At 38.6% G+C, this 12,711-nt stretch overlaps 1 protein-coding gene across 1 annotated transcript; it reads right to left on the minus strand.

The window, feature by feature from the left end:
• Window positions 1-949: 949 nt before the first annotated feature.
• Window positions 950-1,867, minus strand: LOC311277616 (zinc finger CCHC domain-containing protein 12-like; the record flags this gene model as incomplete). The annotated part of the gene is made up of 1 exon (XM_084387989.1): window positions 950-1,867. One exon carries the CDS (start codon window positions 1,865-1,867, stop codon window positions 950-952), a length of 918 nt encoding a protein of 305 aa, XP_084244115.1.
• Between the last annotated feature and the right edge of the window lie 10,844 nt (window positions 1,868-12,711).

The raw sequence follows: 12,711 nt of genomic DNA on the forward strand, positions 1-12,711 counted from the left end.
TTCTTTGGGTGGTTTGACACGATGGAGAAACAGTGGCACTACAACAGTTCACAGTAGCAGAGTTTTTGTCAGGTAAGTGAACGTTTTCAAGGATCTGTTCGGGAGCATGTAGTTCTGCAATAACAGTTTGCGGGGATTGTTATATCATGGTCTGTTTCATTCCTGATTCAAACAGGCAACTTCTGTTGGTGCTGCTGTGGCAGAGTGATGAGACAACAATCAATGAAAATCCCACCAGGTAAGGCAGAGGTTGTTGGTTGCTCCAGGACAGCCCATTTCTCAGTATTAGCAGAACTGACATTGGCATAACCTTCCACAGCAACTTTCTCATGTGCAGGAATGACTTGCTGTGTTTTTCCTTTAAGTGTCATGAGGCCAATTTCTCCAGTGGTATTCAGCCTTTTTCGGAGCTCAAGTGCCCTGAGGATTTGTCTATAACCATAGACAGTTGAAGTGTTTTTCCGAGTGTTGTTCTGGCAGTGTTCATCATATAGCACATCAAGTAAGTTAGTCCCTATCAGAACAGGTAAGTCACTGTTGGAGCGTAGATCAGGGACAACTAATGCTAATGTGGATACTTCAGGTGCAGTGTCAATGAAGTCTTTTGGGAAACCAATGTTGACTTCTACGTACCCTAAGTATGGAACAAACTGACCATTAGCACCCTCAACATCAAGTAGATTAAAAGGCTGGATTGGCTGCTTTGATAAGTGTTCTTTGTAGAATGCAGTTGATACTGTGGTCACCTGAGATCCGGTGTCAAGGAGACAGTTACAGTTTACTCCTGACACAGTAACATTGCTGGTGCATTTCTCCCCTATTAACCCTTTTGGTATTTTAGACCGGTGCTTTGTGCTCAGCGAGTAACTTGAAGTATTCTGTTTAGCATTTGGTTTGGGACGAGTGTGGTTAGTCTTTGTTCCTGTTTGCCCCTCAACAGGAACAGAACCTAGTTTAACTCTGGCTGAGTTTGGGCTTCCCACAACCGCTGCTTCTCTCTGAGTTCTTTTCGTTTAGCCTCAACAATGACTGGGTTAGGTTCATTGCTGCAGGATGGGGCTATATGTCCATCTTCACCACAGTTAAAGCAGTACCATGGGCGAGGTTTCTTGCCGGATTTTCCCACATTGTGCTGTGGTGATTTCTCTGCAGGCTCTTTCGGCTTAGATTTCTTTGACTTGAATGTCTTGGAGGTAGCCTTTGCTGAGGACTCATCCATAGATGCTTTCAGGGTTGCCAACTGGGCTTGAAGTTGTGCTATTTGTTTTTTCATTTTCTTTGTACTCGCATCAGGGGTGTCTTCTGCAGCAGCAGCTGCTATGTCTTTCTCATCAGTGTCAAAGTCGTACACATTCAGGGAGTTAGACTGGACTTTAGCTTTGGGACATCCAAGATGCTGCTTCATGCGGCAGGACTTGGCAGTTTGCTTGTCCTCTTCAGTTCGTAGTAAGAGCAACAACTCAGGAAATGAGGGTGGATTATTCTTTTTTTGTTCCAGCTGGAGATTTGTGATGAATCTGTTGTTCCAGCATCCCCTGCAGAACTGTTTCAGCAGTTGGCGGTCTGAGTCTCCAGCAGCAATACCATTTCTTTTCACTACATTGCTCAATGTAGCCTGTAGTCGATGTAAGTAAGCAGAAGGTTTTTCACCTGCGTTTTGGTTGGTGTTTAGGAATGCGGCAAAGAGTTCATCACCATCATCCACAGTACCATAAGCTGAGTCAAGAACACTCAGATATTCACGGGAACTGGACTGAGGCCCTAGATGTTTCACAACATTTGCAGCTGGAGGAAGCAGGCTTTCTGAAATCTTTCTGACCACTTGTTTGTCAGAGACTGTGGTATCTGTGAGGTTAAAACTCTGCATTGCTACGCCAGGTGTCATAATCAACTTCTAGGCTTGGACATGGAATTTTTCCAGAGAAAGGCCTCCACTTGGAAAAGCTGTAAGGTGTTGACGACATATCATTGCTCTTTACGATGTGTTCTACCACCACTCTTTGGACTTCAGGTGTAGTAAGTTGTTCAGGTGTTAGCTGGTAGGTTGCTCTACTAACACTATGTGGAACCTCATAAGCCTGTTTGAGTGGAAACGGAATGCTATCCATATTCATTGTCACTTTGGACTGAGTAGTTGGCTCAGTTGGGGTCTGGTCAGTTACTGGGGCTACCACTGTATTTGTATCAGGGGTATACAGTGGGGATATGTTGACCAAGGGGTCTTCATGCTCAAATGGCCGGTCTTGCTTTGCAGAGTGTTGAATTCTAGCCAACTCCTCTAGCAGTACTTTCTCAAAATCTGTAACACTCATTTTTGCTACATCTTTTAACTCAGAGAGGTAGGACTGGGTTAAGCTTGATCCTACATTAGCAGTGTAAATGCTAGACAAAAGCTGGATGTGGTGAATAATGTTAGGATCAGAAGAGGGTCTGTGACATGGTAAGTCACTCTGGAGTGTTTGAATAGCTGCGCCAAATTGAAACTCAACAACAGCTGTGTTCTTGAAATCAGGATCAGAACTTTCTATCTTAACTACTCTTTCAATGGACCCATATTTCTCCAAAAAGTCAACCACCTCATCATCTACATCAGTACCAGAAAGCCCACTGATTAGGACTGAATTGGACACCTTAATGTTCTTAGACTGAATAACATCCATGCTGCAGTAAGTGAAATTGCAAAACAACCCAAAAAATAAAACACATCAATTTACAGTCTGAGAGATTACGATGAATTGTGAACAAATGTGCCAAAGCTGTTCTGTATAAATATAGATATAACCACAAACTGCTCCTGGCTGGCTCGCCAAGCTTTATGTAGCACCTCTAACCTGAATTAGAATGATAGCTATATATCTATTACCTAGGCTCTGAGCAGTAATTGACAAGACTCACAAGGAGACGTAACCTTTTTTTTTAAACAGAACAGCTGGCAGGTTTATTATACAATCACTGTGCAACACACTATTCACAGAATTATTTTCTCTTACATTAGAAAATACCCCAAAATAAAATAGAGCTCTTTCATTTAGAAAAAAATAGGAAAACAAAATAAATTGTCCTTGGGAAAATAGAAAGTCAATCTACCCGGGTAGTAAACCAAAACACATTCAAGTTTCCTTATCTGGAATCCATGGAACCCAATATCCGAGGTTTGGATACGAATCAGTTCAGTCACTCCACAGAAGAGAATCCGACACAGCTGGCCACACTGCGTCCAAACGTTCCTTCTGTAGAATGTCACTCACTGGGACAGGCTTGCCATCGAAGTCGGTATGGTTTAGAACCAAACTGAATCCAGGATAAAAACCAATTGGAGGTTTCGGCAGAAAACACGATGAAGAACACAGAAAACCGTCTCTCACAATGCAATCCTCGGGTTACTAGTAAAAGATCATCTTATCCACACAACTCCTGATTAGAATTGACCAGATATTACTGTTTTTCGATCTATTTTCGCCACGTGAACTAGAGCTTTCTAATGCAGCTTGATACAAAAGAGAATTCCCAATGACGAATGTAAAAAACAGTGCTAGCGTGCCCTCTACTGGCATCATGTAATTTGACACTCGACTAGTTAACCCTTTAGTGACAGCATATTCTATATGGGTTACATATATATATATATATATATATATAATGTCTAGTATTTAGACAGTAGGCCTAGGCTATCACATATTTTACTGGAGGCTGAAATATATTTAGACTAAATCACATTACACTTAAGCAGATATTCGCAAATAAGCTACATTAAACATAAGGCAGTATTTTAGCATGATAATCAGTGTTATAAGCTAATCAAAACTGAGTGAAATATATTTAATATACAAATATGTTTAGAGAGTAATAGCCTATCACATTGAAAAAGTTTACACTTGAGCATATACACGAATGTTAGGGATATTGTAAGGCAATCTTTCCTGTAAGATGTCAAAAGCTAGCCAAAACTAAGCAAAATATAGTCTGAAAATTCATATGAGTTCTATATTATCAGAAAAATAATTATATAACAGTAAAACTTACTCCGAAATTGTGTCCTCGGCGGGATCAATTCGCTCTTCAAAATGCTGCCGTTCGTCGTCCGAGTTACAATCTTCCTCTGAGGAAAAGGTGAATTCTTCCTCGCTGTCCAGAATCATCTGAAGGGCGTCTTTACCGGAGAAGCGTGCCATACTCAAAACGCGATGAACTATCAGTGAGTCTGATGAAGAAACTGTGTTTGTATGGCATTGATCGGGGGGCGTGTGCAATGCATAGATCACCTAAACTATTTACCATGTGAATAGTGCCGGGGGCGGGGCTGCCTCAGCTCATCAGAGATAATGAAAACGGTACCTCTCCTTTCTTTTAAAGGGACTACATAAGCTGACAATATTTGTTTTTTATATACATTACTTCATTTGAAAGAAGAGATTTCAAGCTTCATAAAGACATATCTCACGTGTCTGTGTGAGAAGTATTCGCTGAGTTATGGTTCATTTTCGGACGCGTTTCAGAATGGACTTAACTGACAGAGAGAAGGCAGAACTTGCTTCATGTTTATTTTTCTTTATTTGGCGAAAAGCACAACACTTTGTTTTAATTGTGAGTATACACAAAAATAATACACATTTAACCCTCTGGGGACCAGGGTGTTTTTGGGGCCCTTGGGATGTTTTGACATGCCCTGACATTTGTGCTTTTTTCAGTTATTTATAAACATGTTAATGGCAAAGGTGTAAATTCACTCTATATAGCACAAACGGCTACTATTATATGTAAGTAACATGTATGTACATGTTTGTATTTTTAACCCCCTGAGGTCGGCGGTATCGCCGGCGATACCAGCTCGCTTTTTTTTTAGCAGTGTAAAAGAAACTCATGAATACTCTGTTGACTTAGATTTTTCATTGGAGTTTCATACATCAATAGATTCTGTTAAATGTGTATTATTTTTGTGTATACTCACAATAAAAACAAAGTGTTGTGCTTTTTGCCAAATAAAGAAAAATAAAAACGAAGCGAGTTCTGCCTCCTCTCTTTCAGTGTAGTCCATTCTGAAACGCGTCCGAAAATTAACCATAACTCAGCGAATACTCAGTCAAACAGGCATACAGGCATACAGACATGAAGCTTGAATTCTCTCCTTTTAAATGAAGTAATTTTTATAAAAAACAAATATTCACAGTTTATGTAATATGTATGCAAAGAGAGAGATGTCAGTCGTTCTCATCTCAGCTAATTACGTTATAATGTGCTCCGCCCACGGAGAGCGCGCGCTATTCAAACGCAAATGTAAGCCGATCCACACAAACCTGTGAAACGCCCACATCAGCTGGATAACACACACCGCGAGTTCACTTTCAGACGTATGTACTTTACGATGCTGTGAGGAATAATACTATCTTGATAATAATCCTGCAAAAATGTACCTCAGAAGTTCTGGAAGTATCATTTCGAGGAGCAAACGGATCCCGCTGAGGAATAGGTCAGTTCTGTTTGCTTTGTTCTAATCGGAATGAATGAACGCACAGATGCGCGCTGTTGTGGAGCTACTACAGCTGGCAAAAATACTGTTTAAATATGAATCGCGAATACAAAGAAAGATTACACTGGAAATACTGTTACAATTTTAAATGTTGTTGTAATTGTATAACCTTAATATATATATATATATATATATATATATATATATATATATATATATATACGTATATATAGGCCTATATAAGGATAGATGTAAACAAAATCTTAAAAGGTCATTATAAGCCTTCTCTTTAAATAATTTTATTATGCTTTATTAGTGACACATTTGGGAAGAGAATATATTCCAAATCTGACAGTATGAGAACAATTAACTGCACAATTACTAGAAATGTTTACCTTGGATATTGTACAATTTGCAAGCAAAATTTGTGGAAAAAACAACAAACCAGTTATATATTGTCCTTGCATTCTTGTGGCTCAGTCACACACCTGAATGAAAGGCTCATTACGTATGCAGCCTCATTATGCGGGCCCCATTGAATCTGCAGGTGTGAATCACGCCCACCCGCATATGGCCTTTCCAAACAAAAAGTGTTTTACAAGATTTAAATCAATGTATTGTGTTATGTGAATGATTAGGCAGGATGATTTTCACATAATTCTGAAGAAAAAACAGTAGGCAATGACATCCATTAGTCAAAAGTCTTATTTACATATATTTAGAATGTGTTTTATGGCCTTATTTCAGAAACTTTAGTTTTTTGTTTTTAAAAAAACCATGCATAAACATTATTCTCTCAAAAATACAAACATGTACATGCAAGTTGTTCACATATTATGGTAGCCCTGTTTGTGCTAAATAGAGTGAATTTACACCTTTGCCATTAATATGTTTATAAGCAACTGAAAAAAACACAAATGTCAGGGCATGTCAGAACATCTCAAGGACCCCAAAAACCTCTCAGACCCCAGAGGGTTAAGAGAATAATGTTTATGCATGGTTATTGAAAAAAATAAAAATGAAAGTTGCTGAAATAAGACCACAAAACATATACTAAATATGTGTCCACAAGACTTTTGACTAATGGATGTTGTCGCTTCGAGATCTGGCTTCAAAATTATGTGAAAATAGTCTTGCTTTATCGTTCACAATAAAACAATACATTGATTTAAATTGGGTAAGACAGGTTTTGCTTGGAAAGCCAATATGCGGGGGAGGAGTGGTTTACACCTGAGAATACAATGTCCCACCCACTCTGCATAATGACTCTGCATAATGAGCCATTCATTCAGGTGTGACACTGACTGAGCCACAATGCAAGGACAAAAGATATATTTAGAAGAAGACATATATTGACCATTTAAGATTTTGCTTACATCTATCTTGTAAATATGTTTTGCTATTTTATTAAAAAGGTTACAATTACAACAATAATTACAATTTCAACAATATTTCAAGTGTACTCTTTCTTTGTAAAAAAAAAAATGATTATAGGCCTACATTTTATCATATGTTTTGCTATTTTATTAAAAAGGTTACAATTACAACAATAATTACAATTTCAACAATATTTCAAGTGTACTCTTTCTTTGTAAAAAAACAAAACAAAACATTATAGGCCTACATTTTATCATATGTATTCATTAGTTTGAATATAGCCAACATTGGAACATCTAACATCTTAGTTGATGACTTTATTTTTGACAAAAATAGTATATATATATATATATATATATATATATATTTGATGTGGCAGTATATTCTACAGTAAAAACTGTACCCAAATCTAGTCAACAAAATGTTGTCTTTCATATTTCGCCTGACTATAACGTTGTTTTTATGAAATATTAGGACATATAAATGTTAATTTGCAGTTTAATATGTTGCTTATACAGACATTTTATTTAAACATATTTCAGTCGATTTTTACTCATCTCAGTATAGCCAAGCATTTTAGTTGATTAAAGCAGTTTATTCTTTCACACACAGACACGCGATTCATATTTAGGTCAAACAGGCAAACATTCTGTTTCAAACAGGCGGTACTAAATTCATTCAATATTCATTCGCGGTATTCAAACGCAAATTCTGAGAACCTGAAGGGTACATATCTTTACAAATATATACCCTTCATTCATCTACAGAAACACGATTCATCTTTTTGCGGTTTACATAGGCCTACACTAACGTTATTCCATAACGTTATTCCACATTAACACTTGAGAAAAGATAACTTAGCCTACCTCACTCCTCAGCGGGATCTATTGCTCACTGTTTGTTATGTAGGCTATATTATGCATCACTCGCGGCGCGCTGTGTTTACAGCTGATGGTCATTTCACAGGTCTGAAATGGTTCTCAGAATTTGCGTTTGAATAGCGCGCGCTCTCCGGGGTGTGGTCACATTACATTTGAATGAGCTCGTAATGAGCTCAACAGGAATCGCTCTCTTTTAATACAGATTTCACAAGCTGGGAATATTTGTTTTTTATAAAAATTACTTCATTTAAAAGATGCGATCTCAAGCTTTATGCCCGTGGGTATGTTTGCCTGTTTGACTGAATTTTCGCGGAGTTACAGATCATTTTCGAACGCGTTTCAAATTGGAGTTCACGGACAGAGAGAGTGCAGAACTCGCATCATGTTAATTTTTCTTTATTTGGCAAAAAGCAAAACACTTTATTTTTATTGTGAGTACACAGAAAAAAATAGAAACTGAACAGGATCGATTGATGTATAACACGAAAATGAAAGATCAAAATTAACAGAGCATTATGAACTTAATTTACATTGCTAAAAAAAAAAACGAGCAAAACGCGCGGGCACGTTTTTGGTCCCCAGAGGGTTAACAGGATCGATTGATGTATGAAACTCCTATGGAAAATCAAAGTCAACAGAGTATTTATGAGTTTCTTTTACACTGAAAAAAAAAAGCGAGCTGGTATCGCCGGCGATACCGCCGACCCCAGGGGGTTAACTGAAATCCTAAAACTGACCAACCGCTAAAACAGTGACTTTTCAATGATTTCTGCCGTAGCATAGTACTCACATAGTCTCTCTCATGCTTTGTGTAAAACGAGATTTGGGTTGCTGACATGCCCTGAGCAGATGCGTTTCACCTGTTCGCGAGATTCCTTTCCCAGCCATTTAGTCAGGAGGTCCAATTCTTGGGTTGCTGTGAGGTGATCTTCATGAGCTGCACTGGTGAATGAGGAATACCATGACCGATAATTCTCGGGCTTAACATCAAATTGGTACAGTCCTAATTAAACGGCCAAAGATTTAAGTTCTTGTCGTGCTAAATACTGTGCCAAAGACTCTGCCTGAGGTGGCATGCTAGCTGGAGGAATGTATCGAGGAACATATGACTTAGCATGTGCGTTCATTATGGGGCTTGTCCTTCTGACTTTAGACTTCATCTCACCTGCAGACAAATCAGGTAGGTTTTTTGCAGGTAAGTGCATACTATCAGCTTTCTCAGACTTTGGCTTGTTGTTGATAGACTGTGTACGTGAAATGTCTTTCGCAGGCGGACCCCATGTTATGAAGCGGTTATGTAAGTCAGTGTGGAATGGAGGAGCAACAGGTAAGGCTGAGAATAGTGGAGAGGGCAGATTTTGCTCATCTCAAACAAGCCTATTGTTTTCATACAGAGCCAGGACGGACTAACATGAAGTGACTAAAAAAGGCAGTGACATCACATGACACAAATCATATTATTTTTACAAATGGGGTAGAAAAACATAAAAAATGTTACCTGAGAATATGTACCAACAAATATTTAAAGCAGATATTTGAAAGTTAAATTCCTTAAAGTGTAAGTTGCAGGTTAAATTTTTCACGAAGTAATGCAATGTGTTTATTAAACATAAAGATAAAAACCGCCCACCATTGTTTTTTATAGCAAAATGCTGATATAATATGAAAAGTTGGCACTTTTAACAGTGGTTTTAACCGCTCCCGCTCCCTTCCACTAGATGGGGCGTGACGTCATAAGAGGAACTCACTAGTAGAGTTACCGTACACTAGCAGCTATATTCGCCTTACATAACTTCAGAAAAGTTCGTTGTATGTTTTATTTGATAAAAAAAATTATGAATAAAATAACTCCATTGTAAACATGCTCGTGTGTGCTGACTAAAAGGGGAACGTGATCCAGCCTGAAATGAGAGTAAGCTAATCGCAAAACAAACGGGTTCAAGCACGTCAGATCAGCCGGTCGCAGGTCAAGCTGTTCGCGTTCACCTCACGGCAGCACATACTCTCCACTGCTGATTCGCCCACACAAACACAGTGATGGGGACATCGATCTCTCTTTTTCTTTTCTGACAATAAACATCGCTAATTAAATCGTGAGAAATTGATAATGCGTGGATTGAGGAAGGGTATTAATAAAGTTAACTTACATGACATTTGAGGCGTCGATGAGACTCGCGATTGATGCCTGTGCAGTGTGTGCATCTCTACAGCTCTGATTTTGACTGACACCATGTACTGTAAGTAAATAATGTCTTCAGTCGTTGTCCCTCCTTGCTATTCTACATGACGGCAATATTTTGAAAAGTAGACTAGCTCTAACGTAGCTAACGTTACTCACCTGGACACCAAGCCAACCCTCCACTAATTAATTCTCCTCACACCAAGCATTAATAACTCTTTGAGTGCCATGGCTCCCCTCTCTCACGCCTGACCGGTTAAAAATTGTATGGCTGTCGTCCATAAAAAATTTGATGGTTTCCCACATCCTCAGTCGTTCTCCAAATAGCCATAATATAGTAGGAATCTAGCAGAGTATGGGTTGCGAGTTCCTCTTATGACGTCATCACCCAGTAACTGAAAAAACGCGCTACCTTTGAAGAAACCCCAAAAAATGTTATTTTAACGCATTTTAAGACAGAAATAATTAAATATATACATATAGAGCACTTTAATTTACACATTTATTGGCTGTGGTGGTTAACCTGCAACTTACACTTTAAAGGACAATACAGATGTCATCGTCCAGCTCAGTTCAGTTCTCATCTAATAGTGTCAGTGCAGTCAGATCAATAATATTGCTGAATATTAAGTCCCCAACAAAGTAAGTCAGAGGCAAGAGTGGCAAGGAAGCCAAAATCCATCAGTGACAGAAATGAATGTACAGAACACACTAGCAACCATCCAGAACACCATAGCAACCACCTATGATACCATAGCAACTGCCTAGCACCACCCACAACACCCTTGAAACCACATAGCAACACCCAGTTGTAACCACCCAGAACACCCTAGCAACTTCATATAGCAACACACTAGAAATGGCCCAAAATACTTTAGTAACACTCTAGCAACCACCCTAAACAACCCCAGCAAAACCTTCAAAATTCAAGCTTTTATCAGCCTTATTAGGCAATGACTTTGTAGGCAGCATTTGCGCACGAAGGTACCTCTGATTTCGGAAAGACTTAAACGGGTAACGTAACGGGTTAATGATCTATACAGCAAAATAGAGTGAGCTTTGGTGAGAATTAAGTGAATATTTAACCCTCTATGGTGGATCATCATTTATAAATGACGCAGAGAAAATTGCATTTAAAATACAATAATTATATTCAACCAAAAAATTTACATTTTAGTATTATCATATGACAGGGGGAGGTGTTGCTGTAATTTATAGTAATGTTTTCAAAACCATTAAGAAATCTAGTTTTAAATATACTTCTTTTGAAGTGTTGGTGCTTAATGTAAAAATATATAGTGTAAACGATAAATCACGTTTGAGATTTGTGCTGGCTACTGTATACAGGCCACCAGGGCACCATAAAGATTTTATCAAAGAATTTGCGGACTTTCTATCAGAATTAATATTGACCGCAGATAAAGTACTAATTGTTGGTGATTTTAATATACACATAAATAATGAAAAAGATGCATTGGGATTGGCATTTAAAGACATTGTAAACTCAATTGGAGTTAGACAACACGTGTCAGGACCTACTCATTGTCGTAATCATACTCTAGATCTAATATTATCACATGGAATAGATGTTGATGCTGTTGAAATTCTGCAGCAGAGCGATGACATCTCAGATCATTATCTAGTCTCATGTAAATTACATTTAGCCAAGGCTGAAAAGCCGACTCTGTGTTATAAATATGTTAGACCTATCACTTCTGCCACTAAAGATTGCTTTATCAATAATCTTCCTAATCAGTTTCATCATCTCAGCATCCCGGATAGCTTAGAAGTACTTGATATTGCAACAGAAACTTTTAACTCTACTCTCTCTTTTCCAGCACTTTAGACACAGTTGCTCCGTTGCGCTTAAATGTGTAAATGGATGTTTGAATGTGAACAATATCCATGACATTTTGTGGATTACTTTGTAATTTGTATTTTTTGTGTGTTTCTTTTAGTTTTACAAGTAAAGTAAAGTGTGCATCACATAAGCACAAAGAAGAACGTGTGATGGAGCTTTTTTTTCTGTTAGCTATCTGTCAACGCTCGGTTCAAAACACCATTGCCAGGACAGAATAATGTTTATTTTCTTCTAATAGGGTTGAAAAATAAGCAGATCTAGCAGCTTTTAAAGCCTCTCTGTAAGTAATCGAGCTCTCCTTCCATGAATTCCGAAATACCTCTAGTTTTGTTTTCTTCCAGTTGCGCTCCATTTTTCTGGCTGCTCTCTTAAGGGCCTGGGTGTGCTCGTTGTACCACGGCGTTGGACTATTTTCTTTAATCTTCTTTAAAGCCCAGGAGCACAGATGATAGGCTAAAATGCCCATCAATAACAATGATGAAAAAAAACACAGAAACGCCCTTCCTGCCACACCTGCATCTGTCGAAATTGGGGTTAAGGGTCGGGAATTCATAATAGCCATGACTTCAGCCATTAACGTTGTTAAGACCTCATGCTTGAGTCTTGTTGGAGTTTTCATCAAGAGAGCTTCCAGAATACGTCTGGCTATCCCGATCATTCTTTCCCACACTCCTCCCATACGTTGCATATAAATGTCCAAGTGCAGCCCTGATTCTGCAAGAAACCTTTCAGCTCTGAGTTGCTACTCTCAATTTGTAGTTCCTTCACTGCTCCGACAAAATTCGTCCCTCTGTCTGAACGAAAATGTTTCACCGGTCCTCTGACAGCCAAGAAGCGTCGCAGAGCACAAATGAAGCTTGACGTTGATAGGGACTCTATCACTTCCAAGTGAACTGCCCTGGTACTCAAGCAACTGAATATGACAGCCCATCGCTTGTTCTCAGTG

Source organism: Rutilus rutilus, assembly GCF_951802725.1.
Source record: "Rutilus rutilus genome assembly, chromosome: 18".
Lineage (NCBI taxonomy): Eukaryota > Metazoa > Chordata > Actinopteri > Cypriniformes > Leuciscidae > Rutilus > Rutilus rutilus.